The 25,252-nt window shown below is 47.0% G+C and overlaps 1 protein-coding gene across 3 annotated transcripts in view; it reads left to right on the forward strand.

Moving 5' to 3' along the window:
- The window catches only part of TMEM132E (transmembrane protein 132E), a 126,725-nt gene that overhangs the window by 82,620 nt on the left and 18,853 nt on the right, over positions 1-25,252 (forward strand). For all 3 annotated transcript variants that reach the window (XM_081890248.1, XM_081890247.1, XM_081890249.1), the window contains exons 2-5: positions 2,837-3,737; positions 7,570-7,710; positions 22,919-23,111; positions 23,983-24,126. In XM_081890248.1, the coding sequence (XP_081746374.1) occupies positions 2,837-3,737; positions 7,570-7,710; positions 22,919-23,111; positions 23,983-24,126 (1,379 nt within the window). The remainder of the gene's footprint in view (positions 1-2,836; positions 3,738-7,569; positions 7,711-22,918; positions 23,112-23,982; positions 24,127-25,252) is intronic.

A 25,252-nucleotide genomic window follows, 5' to 3' on the forward strand; every position in this document is an offset into this window, starting at 1 on the left:
AGGCAGCGATGGCCACACCCCCTTGGGTGGCTTTAAAAGAGGCTTGGACAAATTCATGGAGTTTGAGAGGGCTGCTGATGGAAGCTGTGCCGTGCCTCCACAGTTGCTGGAAACCACAGGAGGGGAAAGCGCTCCTACGTTCGAATCCTGCTTGTGGGCTCCCCATAAGGGGAATCTGGTTGGCCACCGTGAGAACAGGATGCTGGGCTGCATAGGCCATTGGTTGGACTCAGCAGACTTTTCTTATCTTCCTTTGTGAAATTTATTAACCAAAGAAGGATGTAGATTACCACCTGTGCATTATTTGGGGCACATTTCCCCCTTTGTTCTTGCAGAGGACGATAGGAAAGGACTCTTGTCCCAAACACGATTCCAGCTGTTAACATTAACGGGGTTGCTCATGTCTCTCTCCCAATGCCTTTTTTTTTCAATTGTATTTTATTAAGTCTCAACATTTTTGTCGACTTTCCACCCCGTTTCTTCACTCTATCATCTGTCTATTAAAGCACAACCGCAATATTATAATCTAATTACTTCTGTTGCTCATAGCTCAAATCCTGCTCGCGAGGTCATCGTACTATAATATTTCTTCAAGTGGTCCGAAAAAGGCACCCGTTCTTCCAAAAAACATTCATTGATACATCCTCTTAATTTTGCTGTTAATTTGCCAGTTCTGCATTGGGGGGGGGGTGTATCTCTCTCCCGATGGTTCTCTAATGTTGGGGTTCCTTGCAGCTGGGCTTGCGGTTCTCTGTTCCTGCCCAAGTACCATAGTGACTGTTATTTGTTATGTCCTGAATTTGGTATTTTAGTGGGACGGGTCAGGTCTTTCCTTGGACTGGCAGGCGTTCTGCCATTTGACCAGCACATCGGGACCTCTGCATTGCACCTCTGAGCAGCAGCCGCCGGGAGTGGGTGGGTCCCAGCTGCCCTCTGATCTCCCGAGCTGCGAGACGGAGTCAGAGTTATTAATAAGCAATCACCTTCATTAACCCACTTAATTGCATGCAGATTGTGTCCTTCAATCAGCAGCTCTTGGCAGAGCGGAGATGCCTCCACAAAGTATTTATGGTTCACAGCCAAAATGTCTGTCAGGGAGGTGGGGATGGAAAGGGGGGGTGTTGCTTGTGTCAGAAAAGGGGGCGAGGAGGGGGTGGTGTCAGTGTGTCTTAACCCCAGGCAGAAGCATTTGGAAGGGACGCAATCCGTAGAAACGAGTCATAATATTTTGGTACCCGGTTCCAAAGGGTGCGAACCAGAGCTGGCAACAATACAAAAAGGGAGGATAAAAGAAATGGCTATGCACTCTTATTTCGTTGTTCTTGTTTTGTTGTCTTTAACTGCTTTCCTAGCATGGAGGGCACCTGTTTGGTCAGCTGGGTTGACACTTTGTGGACCTCCTCACCACTACAAAATCCTTTCCTGATCAGTAAGAGTGCATCTCAGTTTCCATGCCAGTTTCGCATGCATTCCATATTAAGCCCTGGTTGCAAAAAAGTATGCACCTCTGCACTTGCTTTCCCCTAAAACAGAGAGGCAGTGTAGTATAGTGGTTAGCGTTCCATGCTAGGAAGTGGGAGACATGGGTTCAAATCCCTACTTGGGCATAAGGCTCCTTGGGTGACCAGGGACCAGTCACTGCCCCTCGACCTAACCTACCTCACAGGGTTGTTGAGGGGATAAAGTGGGGACAGGGAGAAAACTGTGTGAACCACCTCAAGTTCCTTGGAGGAAATGCTGAATATAAATGGACTAGATGGGCCATGGTCCTGATCCACCAGCCTCTTTTTAATGTTCTCATGAAAGAAAGGACTTTTGCAAAACTCTTGGCTTCCTCAAAAGTAAGGAACTGCCAAGGGGTATCCCTGCATTCTGCCTGAGAAGATTTCACAGAGATGTCTGAGATGTCCTCTCCCATGTTTCAAATGTTCTTTCTGTTAACCGGTGGAGAATGCAGGAGTATTTTTTTCCCATGTGTGTGTAAGAAAGTGAAGGTATTTTGGGAAATGATATATGATTGGGGGGGGGGGGATGTTTTAAGTGATTATACCAAACAACAACATGACCCTGAAGCTTTTCTCTCTGAAGCTTTTCTCTCGGGTTTTAGGGACAGAAGTTTCAAATAAATAAATAAATAAATAAATAAATAAAAAAGAGGATAATTAAGCTGTGTATGTAATGACAGCAGCTAGAATTCTTTATGCACAAAAATGGAAGGAAGAAGAAGTTCCTATCAAAGAAGAATGGATAAGTAAGGTGATGGACTATGTGGAATTGGCAGTTAGCAGCCAAAATAAGAGAAACTCATGACAGTTATTTTGTGGAAGAATGGAAGCCTTTTCAGATTACTTAAAGAAATGCTATAGTATGATGAACTCAGGATTTGAACAACGAACAACAGAAGGAATGAGAGATTATTGTATTGTTGTGGTATAAGAAATAGAAGGGAGGAGAAATAAGAAACACAATGGAAAATGGGGTGGGAAGTCAGCAAAACAGATGAAAACTATTATTATGTATTGGAACGTTTGAACATTTAATAAAGTATAGCGGGGGGTGGGGGAGAGAACGCAGGAGTAATTTTTGAAAACCTTGAATTATTGTGGCCTGTTCTTCTTGTTGATACTTAATTATATTGCTTTATCTTTTTTTGCAAACCGCTTTGAGGTTTTTCGTATTTGCAACCAAGTGGGATATAGATTTCATGAAGTGGACAACCTATTTCTAGGAAAGCCGACGTTACTGCAGTTGCACCCCCTAGTGGCTGGGAGGTGTGCTGCAGGGTGACCGGCCTGACCTCCTTTGACTCCCTCTTTCTCTCTCTCCTTTTCTGCAGCTCAGGCCAAGGTCCTCCCCACCAGCTCGGAGCCCCCAGAGACCTCCCAGCCTCCCTCGGCTCCTGCCACTCTCCCGGTGAGCTACCGCCTGTCCAACACCCGACTGGCCTTCTTCCTGCGGGAGACACGGCCTCCAGGCTGGAACGCCAGCCTGACGCGCTCGGAGCCCTTTGTCGTCTTCCAGACCAAGGAGTTGCCCGTCCTGAACGTCTCCCTGGGGCCTTTTGGCGCCAGCCTGGCCTTGCCCAAAGAACTCCTCCAGCCTTCCAGCACCCTGGAGATCCCCGAGCGGCTGACGGTCAACTGGAAGGTGCGCGCCTTCATCGTCCGAACCCGGGTGCCGGCCACCCAGCCCACGGCGCAGGTTCTTTTCTACGTCGCCGGCAGGGACTGGGACGACTTCGGCGCCACTGAGCGGCTCCCCTGCGTGAGGCTGCACGCTTTCCGTGAGGCCCGCGAGCTGCGCACCTCCTGCCGCCTGCGGGGGGTCCTGGCCTCCTGCCTGGCCCAGGCTGAGCTGCCCCAGGCCTGGTTCGGACCCTCGGCCGTGCCCCTGGGGCGGAGGAAAGCGCCGGAGGGGATGGAGCTTTCCGGGGACACCCAGCAAGTGGAGCTGTACTACACCCTCCACGCGCCCGACGGGGCAGGAGATTGCGGGGGAGAGGGAGCCGGGCGGAGGGGGGGCGGAGGGGCACGGGCAGAGGGTCCCACGCAGCACCCGCTGCTCCGCATTGGCAGCCTGAGGCTGGTGCAGCCGCCCCCTGCCCCAGTCTTCCAGGAGCAGCGGCTAGATGACAATGTCTTCATTCAGCTGCCAGAGAAACCTCTCAAGCCTGGGGAGGTGCTGAGCATCATCCTCTACCTGATGAACAACTCGACGGTCGAGCACTTCACCCTCAGGTAAGCAGCGCCTCGGGTAGCGGTCGGATGGGATGCTTGCTGCAGCGTCCAAATCACGTGTGTCACTCTCTTGGTGGGAGTGTTGCTTGGTTAGGCCTCACTGGCAGTAATGCATGAGGGAAGGAGAGGGAAACATCTTTACCCGCAGGGAGCTGGCTTCCAAGGAGGTCTCTGAAAGCAGGGTTCTAGTCCTCATGGTTCTGAATAAAGGACTGAATCAGGAATTGTAGAATCGTAGAGTTGGAAGGCACCCCAGGGGTCATCCAGTCCAACCCTCTGCAATGCAGGAATCTCAACTAAAGTATCCATGACAGACGCCCATCCAACCTCCGCTTAAAAACCTCTAAGGAAGGAGAGTCCACAAGCTCCCAAGGGAGACCGTTCCACTGTCAAACAGCTTTGACCGTCAGAAAGTTCTTCCTAGTGTTTAGACCGAATCTCCTTTCTCGTTATTTGATGCCATTGGTTCGAGTCCTGTCCTCCAGAGCAGGAGAAAACAAGCTTGCTCCAACTTCCATGTGGCAGCCCTTTAGATACTAGAAGATGGCTATCATATCTCCTCTCAGTCTTCTCTTTTCCAGGCTAAACATGCCCAGTTTCTTCAAGCGCTCCTCATAAGGCTTAGTTTCCAGACCCTTGATCATCTTGGTTGCCCTCCTCTGCACACATTCCAGCTTGTCAATATCCATCTTAAATTGTGGTACCCAGAACTGGACACAGTATTCCAGGTGGGGTCTGGCCAAGGCAGAATAGAGTGGCCCTATTACCTCCCTTGATCAGGACAGTATATTTCTGCTGATGCAGCCTAGAATAGCATTAGCAAGCTTCTTCATGGCAAGTCTATTGGCCCACCCAGCACAGCTTTGTCTACACTGATTGCCAGTGGCTTTCCTGGGCAGTCTCTCTCAGCGCTACCTTTGGAGAACCTAGGCGATCGAACCTGTGACCTTTTGCTTGCAAGTCAGATGTTCTGCCCCTGAACTGTTGTCCTTCTCCCAAGAGTAAAGCAAGATTGCAGTCCTTATGGGTCCAGGGGGGGGGGGGAGACTGATTTAAATAGGAACATATTTATACTGAATCTGGCCATTGGTCCACCTACCTCAGTATTGTCAGCACTGAATGGCAGCATATTGCCAGGGTTTTAGGAGTGAGTCTGTGCCAGAGCCTTGCCTGGAGATGACCTACCCTGGAGCTCTGGTCTAACGTAGTTGCCTGGAGACTTGATTTTTTTCCTTATCACCCTTGAGCTGTGAGTTTAAAATCCACCTCCATGTCTTGTTTGTATCTGGAGACCCAGCAACGATCCTTCTGGATTCTCCTTTCAGTGACACCTTCTCAATATTCATGGATTTACGCCGGGTGGTGTTAGAAAGCAGCCACATTCTACACACCCTGGAAATCTGTGTTCGGCGCCAGGAACAGCTGATTTCGGCGCCTTATGTCAATTAGGCAAAGTGGGGGACATTTGCATAATTTATTTCATTTTGCATCATCTCCTCGGATCAACTGTTCACATCACTTCTGGTTTTTTTTGCTCGTTGGCTCAGGGAGCTATGCAAGCTGGCAAACATTCATAGAATTGTAGAGTTGGAAAGGACACCTAGGGTCATCTAGACTAACCCACCTGCAATGTAAGAATCAGAGATAAAGAATCCCTTACAGATGTTTTGAAAACTTCCCATGAATCACAGAATTGTAGAACTATGGAGCTGGAAGGTTCTTGACTTTTTGCGAAACGGCATCATTCACTCGGCGCATGACCTGCGCTAAAAAGCAACCCCGCATTGCAAATAGATGCAAATAGGTTGTATTATTTATTCATCATTGTTCTCATCGCAGAGTTGGATGTTTTCCCTGGGATCCAACAATCGAGCAGCAATGTTTTCCAGCTCCCAGGGATCCAGAGCCCCTGTTGGGCCCTCTGCCTTTCTTTCCATCTATTCAGTCCGTCTGTTATTTATTTATTCCTCCCACCCACCCTGAAGATGAAAGTTCGACTTGCCTCACGAATCAAAAACAAGACAATATGAGCTTTTGGAATTGGCAGAACGCTAGCATTGTAGCAGCATTTGGAACATGGAAGGGAAACCCTTGTTAGCTCAAGCGCAACAATCCCTTGTGAGCAACTCCTTGAGAGCCACATGCTGCTGGTAGGCCAGGCCTGAGGCCAAAAGCGGGTGGCAAAATATATCATAGAATTGTAGAGTTGGAAGGGACCCACTCAAGGGTCATTTAGTCCAACCCCCTGCTGAATCTCAGCTAAAGCATCCATGACAGATGGCCATCCAAGCTCTGCTTGAAAACCTCCCAAAGGAGACTGTTCATTTTCACATTTACTGTACAGTAGGCTACATTCCAGCCAGTGGTTGCTGGTGCTGTTTGGGGCTGGTGGGGAGAAGGCAGGTAGCCCAAACAGTACAGTGGTACCTCGGGTTAAGAACTTAATTTGTTCTGGAGGTGCGTTCTTAACCTGAAACTGTTCTTAACCTGAGGTACCACTTTAGCTAATGGAGCCTCCCGCTGTTGCTGTGCCGCCGCCACACAATTTCTGTTCTCATCCTGAGGTAAAGTTCTTAACCCGAGGTACTATTTCTGGGTTAGCGGAGTCTATAACCTGAAGCGTCTGTAACCTGAAGCTTATGTAACCCAAGGTACCACTGTAATGGGAGCTGGAGCCATTAGGAAGCAGAGTCAACTCTTTCTCACTCTGCCCCTATCCTCCCCACCCTGCTAAGTTCTGCAAGGGGAAAAGATGAGAGACAGGTGAAATGAAATCCATGTGAAGCATAATGAAACTATGGAACTCACTGCCACAGGATGCAGTGTTGGTCTCCCAACTCAAATGACTTCAAAAGAGGATTGTACACAATATGGCTAACCTGCCTGCTCTGACCCTGATATAAAACAAACATGCCCCACTGCAATCAACTGAATGCAGCCAACCAAGCTGTGGGCCCCCTGATCTCTCGCAATGTCAGTAACGATAAATGAATATATATATATATAAGCAATGGACCTGCCCAAGTGATGCTGACACAAACCCCTGCACTAACACTATGCAACAGGGCCGAAAGAACAACACTCTTCCTCCCTCTATTTCCCCCCCAACCATGTCTACGACAGAAGTGTCTCTCACTTTGAAAAATGTGAAATGTGAAAAATATGAAAAAGACTGTGAATTGAAAGTGGAGATGATAGACACCCTTTTCCCTGCTTGTTTGTTTGTTTGTTTGGTTGGTTTGTAACACAATAAAAAACTTTGATAAAAACTATTTAAAAAAAAAAGAATTGGACAGATTCATGGAAGATAAGGCAATCCATGGCTGCTATTCTCTGCTTCCATGGTTTGAGGCAGCAATGCTTATGAATACCAGTTTCTTGGTTTCTGCTGCTCCAGAGGGTAGGACTCAAATGGCGATTCAAATGGCAAGAAAGGAGATTAAAGATTAGGAAGAACTTTCTGAGGGTAAGAGCTGTTCAACCATGGAATGGCTATTTCAGAAAGTGGTGGGCTCTCCTTCATATATTTTTAAAAAGAGAGGTTGGACAGCCATCTGTCAGGGATTCTTTAGCTGTGATTCCCGCACTGCCAAGGGGGTTGGGATAGAGGACCTCTGGGGATCCCTTCCGACTTCACCATTCTGATTCTAACCCACCGTTATGGCTGCCACCTTCTGGTAAAGGCCGAGCTTGCCATTTCAGTTCATTCACACAAATTTGGGAAGGTTTAAGCGACTTGCCCGAGGGCGCATGAGGAGGAGGGGGTGGGAGCCAAACTTGAGGGTCCTTCAGAAACGGGTGTTGCTCTCCTCTGTCTCTTCCTGCTTGGCAGAGTGAAGGCCAAGAAAGGGGTGAATCTCCTCACGACCAGATCCAGGCACCCCAAGTGGCTTGTGAATTCGGAGTTCCAGACGGGCAGCAAACACTCCACCTCAACTGTCGACGTGGCCTGGATCGGCGGTGCTCAACCCAGGTAGGATGCGCTTCTGAGATTTTTGGCCAGCATTGCCCATGCGCTTTTAAATTTTTTAATGTAATGGCTGTGTTTCACGTGTGCTTGTCAGGTAGACTGTCCCACTTACTGGCACCAAGCTTGGTTAGCGTTGGATACCAGCTGAAGACTTTCCTTTTCAGCAGATTTTTTTTGGGGGGTGCAGAGAGATGACTGGATTGCAGGGAACTGTCTTATTGCACAGTACTAGTGCATGTGTTCGTTTTTTTGTGGTCATTTTAAAATAAATTTTATTTTTCAAGTTTAACATTTTTTACAAACATACAAATCCAATGATTTGCCAGTAAACATATATATTTTGACTCCCCACCCCACCCCTTTTGCGGTTTCTTATATTTTAAATTCTTAACACTGCATTCCCCACCGTATTCCAATTATTAATTACTCCCTAATTTTTCTTTAACATTACATTTAGCTGCTTGTTTTAGGTCAATGTTGCTAATGAACTTATTATATGTGTACAAAAACCTTTCAGATATTCCATGAATTTCCCCTGTCCTTTAATAAAGTTTCTTTCTTCTTGGTTTCTTATTGTTCCAGTAAGTTTTGCCATTTCGGCATAGTCCCTTAATTTAATCTGCCACTCCTTCTTGTTTGGGACAGGTTCTTCTTTCCATCTCTGAGCATGAATTATCCTGGCTGCAGTTGTAGCATACATAAACAGGGGTTTTTTTGGTCTTTAGGTAGCTCGGGTTCAATCCAAGCAAGGCGAAGAGCTTAAAAGACCTTTTTGCTCACTGTCCATTTGGGGTTTCCCCTTGCAGAAAGAACTTTTAAGCTCTCTGCCTTGTTTCTAGGAGCATTGGGGAAACTTTTTCTCCTCTTTGCCTTCTAGATGTGGGGCAGTTCTAAAGATTTGGGTGTACCTGACTTTCATGCATGCGTTGGGGGCGCAGGGGGGGCCGGCCGCACCGGGCGCAACATCTGGGGGTTAGGGTTAGGGGGCACAAATCCACGGGTTAGGGGGCGCAAATCCACAGGTTAGGGGGTGCAAATTACTTGCCTTGCCCCGGGTGCTGACAACCCACGCTATGCCACTGCTTTCATGTATGCACAAAACTCATGTATCTGAACCCCCATGTAAGGTGCAGTCGTACTGTATAGTTGATTGCCCTGTATTCTTGTTGAATTGATTCAAACCTTTTCTTTTCCTGTTCCTAAGTGGTTTGTGCTTGTGTCCTTATTGTATTTAGCAAGATTTATATTCTGCTTAATTAAAAAGAAAGAGAAAAAAACCTCTAAGCAGTTTACATAAAAGCATTCATTCAAAACTGCAGCAAAAGCACTTTCAGAACAGCAGACATAATGCAATCAAGTGACTATAGATAAAATCAGTGGTTTTTAAAACATGTATACCAAATGAAATGTTGAGAAGGGAAGTGGAGATTGATAAATTGGCAGGATTTATTTGGGACAGTTGAGGGAGTTGGGTATGTTTAGCCTGGAAAAGAGGAGACTGAGAGGAGATAGGAGAGCCATCTTCTAGTATCTAAAGGGCTGCCACATGGAAGCTGGAGCAAGCTTGTTTTCTCCTGCTCTGGAGGACAGGACTCAAACCAATGGCATCAAATAATGAGAAAGGAGATTCTGTCTAAACATCAGGAAGAACTTTCTGACGGTCAGAGCTGTTTGACAGTGGAACGGTCTCCCTCTGGAGGTTGTGGACTCTCCTTCCTTGGAGGTTTTTAAGCAGAGGTTGGATGGGCGTCTGTGATGGATGCTTTGGTTGAGTTTCCTGAATTTCAGGGGGTTGGACCAGATGACCCTCAGGGTCCCTTCCAGCTCTACGCTTCTATGATTCTGTGAGCTACAGTTTCGCAACGTTTTAAATAAACTCGTCGTATCCAGCAGTAATTAAAAAGTGGCTTAAGATACAGGCATAATGGTTTAGTGTGGATGAACTCCTGTGAACTGGTCTGTATGCTAGTGATTAATGTTAATGAGATTTTCTTAGAACGGATTCATTCTGTCTTTGTTCTTTTAATCTCTGATTGTTTACAGCTGCGCCTCTTTGGAGTCTTGCAGACTGGTGGTAGTTGTTTTTAAAATTACATTTCTGCGGAGGCTTGCCTGAACCTAGAAAGAAGTATGTTAGCTGGCATTTATTCACAGAACTTGTATCTTGCCCTTTATCTCAGGCGGGGGGGGGGGGAGCCAATTTTCACTCCCCAAGAAATGCTTTCAGCCCCATCATTGTCAACCGCTCCATGGGTTGGCATCTGTCAGTCTCGGGAGACAATGGAGGAGTGTGTCTTTGGGGGTGAAGTCAAACCGCTGGGCGGTTGCAGCGCCTGCTGTGTCTGTAGAGACCGACATGGGAGAGACATGTTTTGTTGCAGCTGGGGCGGATGAAAGTGTCTGCTTGTGCTGCTGCAGATGCACCATGGCGTTCCTTCTCTCTGCGCTCCTCATCTGGTCACTGCTGCGAATACACGACCTGACTGCCTGTCTCTAGGCGCTGCGGTCATCTGCAAGGGATTCCCACAGGGCGGGGATTGACGAGGCCAGCCTTCAGGCCATGTTTGCAGACATCTTTGTAACGCCGACTTGGTCTGCCAGCAGTCCTGGTGCCTGAAGCCAGTTCCCCCATACAGCACGTCCTCCGACCTGGTGGAATGCTCTGTCCCATAAGACTAGGGCCCTTCAGGATTTAACCTCCTTCCGTCGGGCCTGTAAAACAGAGCTATTCTGCCTGGCCTTTAATTTGAATTCAGCCTGATCTTTTATTTCCCTTCTCTTCCCTTCCCCTCCCCATTTTTATGAAGATCACCTGCTCTGAGACCCCGCAGCAAATTCTCCCCGGCCTCCTCGCTGGCCCAAGTAGGACCAATTCAGCCAGCTAGCCCTGGGGATTAACTGATTGATTTTTTTATTTTTGAATTTTATTGTTATTCATGTTTTCATACCGTATTTTATGCTGCTTTTATAATTTAAGTGTTTCAAAGTGTTTTAAACTTGTTGTTAGCCTCCCTGAGCCTCCCTGAGCCTGGTTTTTGAACTGGGAAGGGTGGGGTATAAATCAAAATTTATTATTATTATTATTTATTATTCTTTGGGGATCCTGCCCTCTTCCAATCTGTGAACATGGCTGAGCCAGCCTAGAATGGAGGTCATGGGCAACAGTGTGTACAAGCACACTGTGGTGTTTGTACAGAGCCCCCGGTCGTTTCACATACTATTGACCTGTACACCACTACTTTATTCTTCCGCTGCCACCAATTTTGTGGGGGGAAACCCAGGATTCCCTGGTGAAGTATTGAGTCTCAGTCAAGTAGAGTTAACAATGAAGATTAAAGTTTATTTTAAACATGAACAAGTTTTAAAATATATTTGAAACACTGTCACTTTGTTCCCTCTCAGTCTTGTCCCTGTCTCTAGCTCACTCTGACTCCTCTATCTCTCTCCCCACAAAAAAAAGAACCAACCGAACTGTCAAAACCTCTGGGCTGAGCCTCAAAATCAGGTAGGCTCTGCCCTGGGCTTTCTTATTGGTCCACCTATTCACCCTTTCTCTCCCCCAGTACAAATGTATCTCCAAAGAATGGGCAAACGCCACAACCGCCTTACACATGTAGAAAGTACAGTGGTACCTCAGGTTACATACACTTCAGGTTACATATGCTTCAGGTTGCAGACTCCACTAACCCAGAAATAGTGCTTCAGGTTAAGAACTTTGCTTCAGGATGAGAACAGAAATTGTGCTCTGGCGGCGCGGCAGCAGTGGGAGGCCCCATTAGCTAAAGTGGTGCTTCAGCTTAAGAACAGTTTCAGGTTAAGAACGGACCTCCGGAACGAATTAAGTACTTAACCCAAGGTAAGACTGTACCAGGTCCTTTCCCCAAGATCTTCGGTGAGAGCTAGGAGGCACCCCTGCCTGAAACTTTTGGAGAGCCATTCTCAGCCACTGTTGAGTATTCTGAGCTAGATGAACCAGTATTCTGACTCAGTAGAAGGCATCTTCCTGTTTTCATCAAGTGCATTCATAGAATCATAGAATCATAGAGTTGGAAGAGACCACAAGGGCCATCGAGTCCAACACCCTGCCAAGCAGGAAACACCATCAGAGCACTCCTGATATATGTTTGTCAAGCCTCTGCTTAAAGACCTCCAAAGAAGGAGACTCCACCACACTCCTTGGCAGCAAATTCCACTGTCAAACAGCTCTTACTGTCAGGAAGTTCTTCCTAATGTTTAGGTGGAATCTTCTTTCTTGTAGTTTGGAACCATTGCTCCATGTCCGCTTCTCTGGAACAGCAGAAAACAACCTTTCTCCCTCCTCTATGTGACATCCCTTTATATATTTGAACATGGCTATCATATCACCCCTTAACCTCCTCTTCTCCAGGCTAAACATGCCCAGCTCCCTTAGCCGTTCCTCATAAGGCATTGTTTCCAGGCCTTTGACCATTTTGGCTGCCCTCCTCTGGACATGTTCCAGTTTGTCAGTGTCCTTCTTGAACTGTGGTGCCCAGAACTGGACACAGTACTCCAGGTGAGGTCTGACCAGAGCAGAATACAGTGGCACTATTACTTCCCTTGATCTAGATGCTATACTTCTATTGATGCAGCCCAGAATTGCATTGGCTTTTTTAGCTGCCGCGTCACACTGTTGGCTCATGTCAAGTTTGTGGTCAACCAAGACTCCTAGATCCTTTTCACATGTACTGCTCTCAAGCCAGGTGTCACCCATCTTGTATTTGTGCCTCTCATTTTTTTTGCCCAAGTGCAATACTCTACATTTCTCCCTGTTAAAATTCATCTTGTTTGTTTTGGCCCAGTTCTCTAATCTGTCAAGGTCTGTCCTCTGGGGCGTTAGCCACCCCTCCCAGTTTGGTGTCATCTGCAAATTTGATCAGGATGCTCTTGAGTCCATCATCCAAGTCGTTGATAAAGATGTTGAATAAGACCGGGCCCAAGACATAGCTCAGTGGGAGAGCACTAGCTTTTTCTTGCAGGACGTTCTGGGTTCAATCGTTGTATCTGCAGGTAGAGCTGGGGGGGGGGGGAAATAATAATAATATATTATTTGTACCCCGCCCATCTGGCTGGGTTTCTCCAGCCACTCTGGGCAGCTTCCAACAAAGATTAAAAATACATTAAAATGTCACACATTAAAAACTTCCCTGAATACCTTCAGATGTCTTCTAAATGTCAGGTAGTTGTTTATCTCTTTGACATCTGACGGGAGGACGTTCCACAGGGCGGGTGCCATTACCAAGAAGGCCCTCTGCCTGGTTTCCTGTAGCTTTGCTTCTCGCAATGAGGGAACGGCCAGAAGGCCCTCAGCGCTGGACCTCAGTGTCCGGGATGGATGATGGGGGTGGAGACGCTCCTTCAGGTATTCTGGGAAAGAGCCCTGTTTGAAATCAGACTCAGTTAGTGGAGACAATATTGAGCTAGAGGTACCAGTTGCATAAGGTATCTTCTTTTCATAGAACTGTAGAGTAGGAAGGGATCATAAGCGTCATCAAGTCCACCTCCCTGCAAATGCAGGAATCTTTCCACCCAATGTGGAGCTTAAACCCACAACCCTGAGATCAAGGGCCTCATGCTCTACCGACTGAGCTATCCCAGAGCATTTTATTCCAAAGTAATTCTTTATTCAGAACCATAAGGCCTATAATCCTAAAAAGAAAAGGAGGTTCATAGCTCAGTGGCAGAGCAAGGTCTCTGTTCAGTCTCCAGATAGGACAGGGAACGTTCCTCATACAAAACCCTGGAGAACGGCTGCTGCCAGTCAGTGCAGGCAGTGCTGGGCTAAATTGACCAAGGGTCTTGGACGGCTTCTGCTGTTAGGAGAGAAGGGTTGTTGGTCAACGGTAGGAATTTTGCTTTGCGAAGGTCCCAAGTCCAGTCTCCAGGTAGAACAGAGAATACCCCTTGCCTAAAACCCTGGAGAGATGCTGCCAGTCAGTGTTGGCAAGCCTGAACTAGAGGTAGCAAAGGTCTGCCTTGGCGTAAGGCAACTTCCTATGGGGGCCAGGAGTAACTTTTTGGGAGGAGGCAGAGAGGCCTAGGAAGAGGTAAGGAAGTTAGGAGCGGGGGGGGGGGGGGATGGAGCAAGATTGATGGACACCTGAGGAAGATCCGTCTAGTCGAGCATCCTGTTCTCAAAGGGGCTGAACAGTGGCAGAAAGCAGAATTCAAGCACAAGAGCCGTTTCCCCTCCTGTGGTTTCCGGCAACTGATATCCACCAACCTGAATGGTAACTGGCGACCCGAACTCACCCTTTGTAAGGTCTTTTTGGCTGCAGGGCTCTCGTCAATTATTCATCCGGCACCTAAAACCACTCACTATTGTACAAAGTAGGTGAGGCAGACAAAGGACTCTGCCTGCAGGCTTACAATCCAAGAGGAAACATGAAAGAAAGCTGGAGACGAGAATGTACAGAAATCAAAAGACTTTCCTGAGCAGGGAGGAAAGGTGTTTTACCTGCTCGGCAAACCAATCGTTTCGGGCGTTAGAAGGCCTCGCCTGGGTGGGTGGGGGTCTTGGTCTGTAAAGCAGGGCATAGAAAGCCCTTCTTCATGCGATTCTGCAGAATTAAACCGTGGAACTCACTTCCACATGATTATGGTGAGAGCCGCTCATTTGGATGAGGCAAATTCATGGAGGATAAGGAGGGTACCAACAGCTTCTAGCCACAATGGTTGTGTTCTGCCTCCACTGCCAGATGCAATGTGGCAGATTAAGGACAAATGAAAGTATTTCTGTGCACAGTGCATAGTTAAACCATGGAACTCCCTCCCACAAGATGGCCACCAACAAGAACACACTCCCCTTCTGTGGTTTCCAGCAACTGGAATTCAGAAGCATTGCTCCCTCTGACCAGGGAGGCAAATAATAGCCATCAGGGATGGTAGCCATCGATATCCCTTTCCTCCACGAATTTGCTTAATCCTCTTTAAAGACATCCAAGTTGGTGACTTGCTTATTTGTTTACTTACTTGTTTATTTACTAAGCATCAGGTTGGCATGTACACTGTTTTTGTGTGTCAATTCTATCCGCAAAATTAACTCAAACGTAAACTCTCAAGTTGCTTAACTCTTGCCCGAGACTCAAGGAAGAAGGGGAAAGTAAGAAAAACATCCCAAAAGGGGGAAAGAGGAAAAAAGAAAGATTAATTAATCTGTTCAAGCTCCGCCTTCCCTGTTCCTATTATTTGGTTGGTAGAAAAAGTGAAATCACATCAGAATTAAGGTTGGGATTTACCAGCCAGGCAAAACAGATGATTAAATGGTTTGGTAGATTTGGTCTCTTGACATTTGTGCCTTTTTGTGAAGTTGTTTGAATGCTATTTGATTGGAGATCATTTAAAAGATAGCTACAACAGCGCTTTGGAATTGTGATTAGAATAATAATAATAATAATAATAATAATAATAATAATAATGTCCTTCATAATGCCTGAGTATTGGCACTGCTGCCCAGGTCTAATAGCAGCCCTGCTTCAGTTCCTGCCTCCGACATGTGGCCTCCTACAAGCCTCTTTCACTCAGCCTTAGCTCCTTACACTGTCTGCAAAATGGGGAAAATACTCATAATACCCGCCTCCCTCAGATGATGGTTGTAGGGATAGCAAGAAGGCATTGTATCAAAAGCTCTGGAGGGCTGCATGAGATTCATCCTATTATTCTGTTTGATTATTTATTGATACATAACTGAATGTTCTATGGATAGCCTCTCTGTTTTCACTGATGTATTTCTTTGTGTTTTGGGTTCCAAATGTTGTGTACACATTTTCCTTTCCCCTTTTAAAATGATCTTACTGTGTTTTATGTAAACCGCTTAGCAGTTTTGCATATTAAGTGTATAAATATTATTGATGAAGATGATGATGATATTAATACAGCGCTTTTTGATATTATTTTGGGCTTCTCCCACTTCTCTTATTGATTTGTTACATTTCGATCCTGCATTTCTGTCCCGGTATAACTCAAGGAAGCAGGAGTCTGAATAGTTCCCAAGTGGTCTTCCATGCACAAACTGAGCAGACTCAGCTACGGATGGATTAAATTTCAGCTTCTCATTTTTCCAGAGTCCAGTATGCTTTTTTCCTTTTTTAAGTCCTCATGAAAACTCTCCAGCATTTTAGTGCAAATTTCTCCTGATACACTCATCCTTGCATGCAATTTCGCCTCATATGCATTTTGCAAAACATCTTTGCACATTTGTTTTCACTAACATGGGCATTTACATGCACACTTGATTTCAGAATGTTCTCATTCACATTCCTTGATTGGAGCATAGCGCTGCAAAATTAGGAGAGGCATGTAATAATAATAATAATAATAATAATAATAATTTATTGTTTATATCCCATCCATCTGGCTGGGCCTCCCCAGCCACTCTGGATGGCTCCCAACAGAATTAAAAGCACAATAATCATCAAACATTAAAAACTTCCCTAAACAGGACTGCCTTCAGATGTTTTCTAAAGTCAGATAGTTGTTTATTTCCTTGACATCTGATGGGAGGGTGTTCCACAGGGCGGGTGCCACTACCGAGAAGGCCCTCTGCCTGGTTCCCTGTAACCTCACTACTTGCAGTGAGGGAACCACCAGAAGGACCTCGGAGCTGGACCTCAGTGTCCGGGCAGAACAGATGCGGGTGGTGATGCTCCTTCAGGTTTACTGGGCCGAGGCCGTTTAGGGCTTTAAAGGTCAGCACCAACACTTTGAATTGTGCTTGGAAACATACTGGGAAGGGTACATCTGAAGGGTGTTTCTGTGTTTCAGTTTGCATATTGTTACGGAAACTGCAGATGAGGCTGGTTCGCCTATAGGTGTGAACTGAATCCAGTTTCTCCCCTACCTGAGTCACTCTGAGCTGCTTTCCTTCAGCAAAGTGGCTGCATCATACAGCTTTGGACCATGCCCTGCACCCACATTTGCAGTCAGATGGGTTCTTCCCCATTCTTCATTCTCCATTCTCGAGATCTTCCGACGACACCACAGCCTGGCAGAGCCTCTGATCGGCCAGATGTCCTGGCTGCGACTGATAACTCTTGTCCCCCATCCTGAGCCGATTGCTCACCCCCAGCAGGGAATATGGTTATCTCCACCAGACAGACTTCTTTTTCATCCGGAAGCCCAGAGATCTCTCTTCCTTGAGGCTTGTGACTTCAGAGGTGGCACCGAAACACGTCCCTGCCAGAGTCTCCGGATTTGGGAATGCACCTAAGTTCAGGGAAATGATTAAGGATGTGGGGGGTGAAGCAAGGGGGAGATAAAGATATTTCTACCCAACTCCCTCCCATCCCCATCCTCTGATAGGACTCTTTATGCCTGTAACACCTGCGTAACACATGCTCAAGGGGAGAGGGTTTACCTCGTTTGCATTCCTGCTCACCATGCAGTTATTAAATGCACAGGAATCTTTCCAGGAGAACAAGTTGGCAACCCAACCTTACAGGCCACATGCTTGGCCCACTGGCTCTTTTTTCCAGCATCCATGTACAGAGAACTGGGCACGGAGTCATTGTGTGATGAGCTCCCTCCTGGCCTTGATGCCTTTACCTGTAAAATGGGTGTAATAGAAATATTTATTTATGTTTAAAAAAATTGGTGTGCTGTAATATAAAAAATCAATCAAAGCGGGTTGCAACAAACATAAAACCATAAAAAGTTAAAAATTGATGTCAATTAATCATTGTGGAAGGTTGTATTCTTAATTGTTTTTATAGTCCTGGCAGCAGGTGTTTAAAGGTAGACACAGAAAGTACTCTTCTTCTTCTTCTTCTTCTTCTTCTTCTTCTTCTTCTTCTTCTTCTTCTTCTTCTTCTTCTTCTTCCTCTTCCTCTTCCTCTTCCTCTTCCTCTTCCTCTTCCTCTTCTTCTTCGGCGATCACTTATAGCTGAGTAAGATTGTCTTCTGTAAGTGACTGTGGAGGCCAATTCTGGATCCACACGTCCTTCCACAGTGGGGACATAGGTTTCCGGACGAGAGTCGGTCACAGTGAGGGTTTGCCAAGCGTTCCTTCCTCTTAGCACGTTTTTCCCTTTTGTCCTGAGTTTGAGTGTCTTCAAAGCCCATGACACCTCTGGTAAAAGCTGTTCTCCAGTTGGAGCACTCACAGGCCAGTGTTTCCCAGTTGTTGGTGTTTATACTACATTTTTAAAGATTTGCCTTGAGAGAGTCTTTAAACCTCTTGTCGACCACCAGCATTACGCTTTCCATTTTTAAGTTCGGAATAGAGTAGTTGCTTTGGAAGACGATAATCAGGCATCTGAACAACATGACCAGTTCAACAAAGTTGATGTTGAAGAATCATTGCTTTGACACTGGTGATCTTTGCTTCTTCCTGTACACTGGCATTAGTTTGCCTGTCTTCCCAGGTGATACAGGAAGTACTAAAGGATCCATGACAGATGGCCATCTAGCCTGTGCTTAAATACCTCCAATGAAGGAAAGTCCACCACCTCCCGAGGAAGTCTATTCCACTGTTGAACATTGTTGACTGTCAGAAAGCTCTTCTTAGAAGATGGTGGACTCTCCTTCATTGGAGGTACTTAAGCAGAGGTTGGATGTTCCTCTGCCAAGCATTCTCTAGCTGTGATTCCTGCATTGCAGGGGTTTGGACTAGAGGACTCTTGGATTCCCTTCTAACTCTACATTTCTATGATTCTACCCTGGCAGTGTGGGCCAGGATACAGTGAGTCAGATCTGTGTACTCCTTTGACCTCCCGGTTCCTCTCCTCTCCTCAAGGTAAAGCCCACCTATGCAGGGGGCAAGGAGGTCCCTGCCGTGTGGTGAGGAGGGGCTTCGAATTGAACGCCCACAAGACCCGGCTCTGCCATTAAGGGAAGGTTGAAAAATGCACGGAGAGCGGAGCATTACAAAAATAATACAGCCATCTCGGAAACCAAAGGCAGGGATCAAAGGCCGGGCTTGGCTGCCCCGCGGAGGCTTCCTGCAGAGCTCCTGATAAGCCTTTGTAGTGGGCTTGTTTTAAACCGAGCTCCTCAAGGAAGGGAACGGCTCAGATGCTTGGCTGAGATTTCTTAGACTCCAAGATAAATTGGGAAGAAAGCGGAGGAGCAGGCGGGGGAGGCTGGTCGGGAGGTTCCAGCAGCGAACAAGGCAAACATCAAAAGCGCCCAGCCCAGAATCGGAAGCTGGCGAGCATCAAACAGCAGGCTGGCTCTCAGGTTTGGGGACAGCAGTGTCACACGGGGGTCTGTTGGTCTGTGGGAATGCTGCTTTCATGGGATGATCTTGAACTGCAGAGATGGTTGCACCTGAATCTCATTAATCCGGTTTAGTGGCTTACGCAAAAGCAGAACCAAAGCAGTCGTTCTGGTCAACATTGCTGGCCCCCACCCAGGTGCGCCAACTCTAGGCGGTGCACCCTTCAGCCCCTTCAATATTTGAAGGAGGCCCAGCCCCCTCCCCAACAGTATTGAGGGGGGCTGGGGCAGCCTAGCAGAAGGCTGCCCTGCACAGCATTGGGAGACATGTGTGATGTCACACATGTGACATCACACGCTCACGATGTACACCAGCCCCCCTAATCTTGGGAGCAACCCAGCACCTCTACCGCCTGCCCTTCATAAAAGCATATGAACAGCCTTGCTGGATCAGACCTGTGACCCACCTAGTCCAGCATCTTGTTCTCACTGTGTCTTCAGGGAGGGTTGCGGGTTCTGATCCCAGGCACTTTTCTAAACTTAAGTTCCTATTCCAGTGGCTTGTAGAAAATGGTGGCAATAGGGTTTTGTTGGTGGGCCGTTTCAGGGGAGCTTTGCCAACTACTGCATCTTAGGTTTCCTGGAGATGATTTCCAAATAACCCTCCGCTCCTGCAACATGCCGCGCCCGGGGAGGTCTGCAGTTTTGCAGAGAGGCCAATCTACCACGCTGCTCAATTTATATATTTTTAGCTGTAACGAGATGAAGGGGCTGGACAAGGCACCAGAGGGGGACTGGCTGACTGGCTCCTTCCCGGGCTGCAGATTAAACTCAGCCTTGGAAGATTGGAGGCGGGTGATGAATTCAAAGTGATTACAGTCACCTTTTAAGAAGAAAAAAACACACGCCCCTGGATCAAATACTGCAGCTGGGGAGTGAAACGCGTCTCAGTCCTCACCACTCTCGGGGATTTGGACATCAAAGGCTTTCATTTGCCTTGGCATTTTGACTCCTTGACGTCCGATCTGTGGGTGAAAGTTTTCCAGGGGGAGAGGGTGCAGAAGGGTTGGGAGGGAGCTTTGGGGCTCTGGCGTGACGAGAGCGGATGGGCTGTAGGGGGTGCTGTGGAGTTGCGGGAATCCAATCCATTTGCTCATCATGGTGCTGATGGAGGAGACACCCATATTATTACTTGATTTTGGTTTAAAAATACGGTGGATGCTCGGCTTGCGAACGTGATCCATGCGGGATGCGCGTTCGCAACCCGCAGCGCTTGCAACCCGCGTCTGCGCATACACATGTTGCGATTTGGCGCTTCTGTGCATGCACAAAGCATGATTTAGCGCTTCTGCACATGCGTGACCGCCAAAACCTGGAAGTAACCCATTCCGGTACTTCCGGGTTTCGGCGGTCCGTAACCCAAAAAAATGCAATCTGAAGCAGCTGTAACCCAAGGTATGACTGTAAAAATAAAACAAATAAACGGCACTTTGATATGCATAAGAAGGCAGTGTCCAAAACAGGAACACAATCCTACACTAACCGCAGTGAGACAATTCATATTCTAGATTCCTTACTCTTTATGGACCGGCATCAGGGATAAGAGGTTTTTAAATGGGATAGCAGGTGAACAGTGTTACTTTTGATTCCGCCAATCAGAGGCATACTGCTTCCAGTAACAGAGGCGAGACATAGGAACCATGGCTAGTAGCCACAGATATTCCTTATTATCCTTGAGGAATTTGCCCAATCCTCTTCTAAAGCCATCCAAGTCGGTGGCCATCGCTGCCTCCTGTGGGAGGGAGTTCCAAATGTTAACTGTGCGAATAAGTCCTTCTTTTCATCTCCTCGGAATCTGCCAACATTCAGCTTTACGGGGTGCCTATGAGTTCTGGAGAGAAGGAGGGGGACATTTCTCTATCCATTCTCTCGGTTCCAAGACCCAGGGATTATTATTTTTTAGCTGGAACTCAATCCTGGCATCTCTCAGGTGGGTGCTACTGCCATTAGAATAAAACAAGGGAGGTATTTCTAGAAAAATAGCACTGCCAAGACACTTAAATTCTGATGACCAGACATGCCATTCCCCAATAGCCTCCTTGTAAATAACTCTCCCTTCTCTCTCTCTCTCTCTCTCTCTCTCTCTCTCTCTCTCTCTCTCTCTCTCTCTCTCCACCCATCCTTAAAATCTATCTTCTAAAGAGCCCCTATTTCTCATTAAGCTTGTGCCTTAAACCTCTTAATGCTCATCTCCACCCACACAGAAGTCTCTAAGTGAGGCCTCGTTCCCATTGAAGAGGCAACACTTCAGACGGCAGGTGGGGCCTCACACACTAAGATGCTCCTGCATGCAATAAATGTGGTACCCAGACTGCTTTTTTGTCCATTCGTGGGAGGTGGAAATTCAAAAGCCTGTGAAGATGGCTGGGAAAATTTCAGTGAACTCTTTTGGAGGGAGAAGGGAGGGTTCAGCTTACGTTACATAAAAGAGGCGCAGAGAATCTGTCTTGTCTGTCTCTCTCTCTCTCTGACTCCCCCCCCCTTTCAGATCTTCAGCACCTCATTTAAGTAAGGGAAGCCAAACTCAAGGTAATTTGTAAGAAGTTGATTTATTCGTGCAGCAGCTCCTGCACTTTTGACATGGGGCAGGCGTTTGTGGTTAGGCAAGGCTATGCTGAAACGTAGAACTCGGAGGTGCCCTTTAATCTGCTTTTTTAGCTTATCGTTGATTTTATTTTCGTGTGAATGTTTTAAATAGCTTTCAAACTGGTATTTACCAATAATTTTCATTCTTTTTGTAAATGGCTTTGAGGCGTCTTTCTTACAATCCTGTAGTATATAAAATTTGTGAAATAAATAAATGTTTTACATCGATCAATTTAATGCGGGGTTTTTTTTTTTTGTTTCTTTGGTAAAATGCTTAGAGGTTTTATTATGATCAAGCAGTATATAAATGTTGTCAAACAAACAAGTAAAACTCTTTAAGGACTTAGATGCAAGGGATAAAAACGGCCACCTTGGAATCTTCCAATCTGTGTAAAGAAGCCACCTCACTCTTTCCACTTCCATTGATTTACTTATTTTATTACTATTTCTATCCTACCCTTCCTCCAAGGAGCTCATGGTGGCCTACATAGTTCTCCTTCTCCACATTTTATCCTCACAAGAACCCTGCAAAGTACCAAAGAATCATAGAGTTGGAAGGGACCCTAAGGATCATCTAGTCCAACCCTCTGCAATGCAGGAATACGCCGCTGTCTCCTAAGAGAAGCGAACCTGCACCCTTGGTGCTATCAGCACTGTGCTTTAACCTAAAGGTAAAGGTAAAGGTACCCCTGCCCGTACGGGCCAGTCTTGCCAGACTCTGGGGTTGTGCGCCCATCTCACTCAAGAGGCCAGGGGCCAGCGCTGTCCGGAGACACTTCCGGGTCACGTGGCCAGCGTGACATCGCTGCTCTGGCGAGCCAGAGCTGCACACGGAAACGCCGTTTACCTTCCCGCTAGAAAGCGGTCCCTATTTATCTACTTGCACCTGAGGGTGCTTTCGAACTGCTAGGTTGGCAGGCGCTGGGACCGAACAACGGGAGCGCACCCCGCCGCGGGGATTCGAACCGCCGACCTTTCGATCGGCAAGCCCTAGGCGCTGAGGCTTTAACCCACAGCGCCACCCGCGTCCCCGTGCTTTAACCTACTGAGCTATAATTAGTATGTTAGACTGAGATGGAGTGCTTGGCTCAAGGTTACCCAGTGAGCTTCTTGACTGGGCAGGGATTCAAACCCGGGTCTCCCAGGTCCCAACACTCTGTAACCACCACACCGATGACATCCGCCTTCTTACATAGAGGTTTCCTAACATGCTCAGAGGTGTTATTATGGTCAAGTGGTATTTAAGTGTCGTCAAATAAGTAAGTTAAACATTTCCGGAGATCTGGATGTGGAAATGACCAGCTTGGAATCTTCCAATCTGTGTAAAGAAACCATTTCTGTGTTCTTCCACTGCTGGCGTCTACCTTTCTCTCTCTCCCCGCCCCCTCTACAGGTCTGAGGATTCCCCCTATGAGGTCATGCAACTGGACTTTGAAATGGAGAACTTCACCAGCCAATCGGTGACCCGGCGCATCATGTGGCATATAGACTACCGAGGCCGAAACCCTCCGCCCGACTTAGAGAAGGCTGTGACGGAGCTGGCAGTCATCCAGAGGGACATTCGTGCCATCCTGCCTCTGGCCATGGTGAGGGTCCCAGTAGTCAGGCTGGAAGTTGGTTTGTGTCTGTGTGCCCAGTGCTATTTTTCTAGAAAAAGAGTTCTGGAACTCACAATGAATGCCTCCCATCTTCTCTAAGAACGGCAATGGTGCCCACCTGAGAGGTGCTGGAACTGAGAAAAAGCCTTGTGCGCTACCCCTTCTGTTTCCTGACCTGCCCGTATCCCAAAACTGGCCCACCGGACCCATTGCATGATCTCATTCCCCCGACTCAAGTAAAAAAGCCTGTGTTTCCCACGCTTCTGGGGCCTGGAATGTAGTTCTATCACAGACGCAGGTGGCGCTGTGGTCTAAACCACTGAGACTCTTGGGCTTGCTGTTCAGAAGGTTGGCGGTTCGAATCCCCGCGACCAAGTGAGTTCCTGTTGCTCTGTCCCAGCTCCTGCCAACTTAGCAGTTCGAAAGCAAACCAGTGCAAGTAGATAAATAGATATCGCTGCGGCGGGAAGGTAAACAGCATTTCCATGCACTCTGGTTTCCGTCACGGTGTTCCGTTGCGCCAGAAGTGGTTTAGTCATGCTGGCCACATGACCCGGAAAGCTGTCTGTGGACAAACGCCAGCTCCCTCAGCCTGAAAGCGAGATGAGCGCCGCAACCCCATAGTTGCCTTTGACTGGACTTAACCGTCCAGGGGTCTTTTACCTTTTTACATTTTTCTATCCCCTCACAAAAACTGGAGCCAGCAGTACAAGGGACTTTTGCAGGGCAGTTGGCCAGTCCAGGTGTCAAAACTGGCCCACAAGAGGCAGAGGGTGAGGAAGACCAGAAAGGCCCCCGCCCTCCCTGCAGTGTAGGATCCGGGCACTGTAACTACCACAGCCTCCTTTGTCCCCTCAAGGACACGGAGATCATCAATACGGCCATCCTAACAGGTCGGACGGTGGCCATCCCAGTCAAGGTCATTGCCATTGAGATGACGGGCGTAATTGTGGACATCTCGACCGACGCAGAATGCAAGTCCACCAATGAGGACATCATCAAGGTGGGTGGGGGAAAAATCAAGGTGGGTGATGGGGAACCGGGCTGTGTGGGTATATGAGAGGCACAACTGCATTTGTAAGATCCGTCCCAACATGGCTAACCAGAGGTATCTGCATTTTATTACATTTTTTGTATTATTTTAATTACTTTTTAACAATGTGTGTGTGTGTGTGTGTGTTTATCTGTTTTACAATTTAAAATGTTCATTTAAACAACCTTAAAATATCAATGACTTCCCTTCTTCCCTTTCCATGGTTCATTTTGCTTAACACAAATCCCTGCATATTTTATATAAACTAAATCATTCAGTATTCCATTATGACATCCATCAATACTTATTTACACTGCTGAATTTATCTTAATGCTCCCAACGTTTTCAAGTGTACACACTTCCCCCCTGTATATTCAACAAACATTTTTCAATCTTCTTTAAACATATGTTCTTCTTGTTCTCTTATTCTATAAGTTAGGTCCGCTTCTGGTTAGCTTTTGGCATTTTATCTGTGTTGTTTTGATTTCTGTAAGCCACTTCGAGTCCCAGTCTGGGAAAATGACAGTAATTATTATTAGTATTATTAGTATTATTTTGTTCTAACCCCAAAGTCCCAATTCCTTGTATGAAAGGTGCTTTGACCTTTCTGTAGCTTCTCCACCCCATGATATACCCTCCCACCACTTTCACATAATCCCTGCTCCAGAGGCAACAGCAGCCAGCCCACTCCCTGCCAAATTCCTTACAGTGCATATGGAACTCCCTCCCAATGGAGGCAATGATGGCCACCAACTTGGATGGCTTTAAAAGAGGATTGGAGGAGAAGGCTCTCAATGGCTACTAGTCATGATGGCTGTTTTCTGTTTCTATTCAGAGGTGGTGATACTTCTGAATACCAGTTGCTGGAAGCTACAGGAGGGGAGAGGGCTCTTGCGCTCAAATCCTGCTTGTGTGATTCCCAGAGGCATCTGGCTGGCCAACGTGAGAACAGGATGCTGGACTAGACAGAGCCTCTGGCCTGATCCGGCATACTCTTCTTCTATTCTTACACCCCTCGCCCACTGCCTGGACTGAAAACAATCAAGTTTGATTTACCATTGCCAGGTTTTAATGGTTCCCTTTCAGCCTGAGCGAG

The sequence above is a fragment of the Podarcis melisellensis genome (assembly GCF_964234715.1).
Source record: "Podarcis melisellensis genome assembly, chromosome: 15".
NCBI classification, from domain to species: domain Eukaryota; kingdom Metazoa; phylum Chordata; class Lepidosauria; order Squamata; family Lacertidae; genus Podarcis; species Podarcis melisellensis.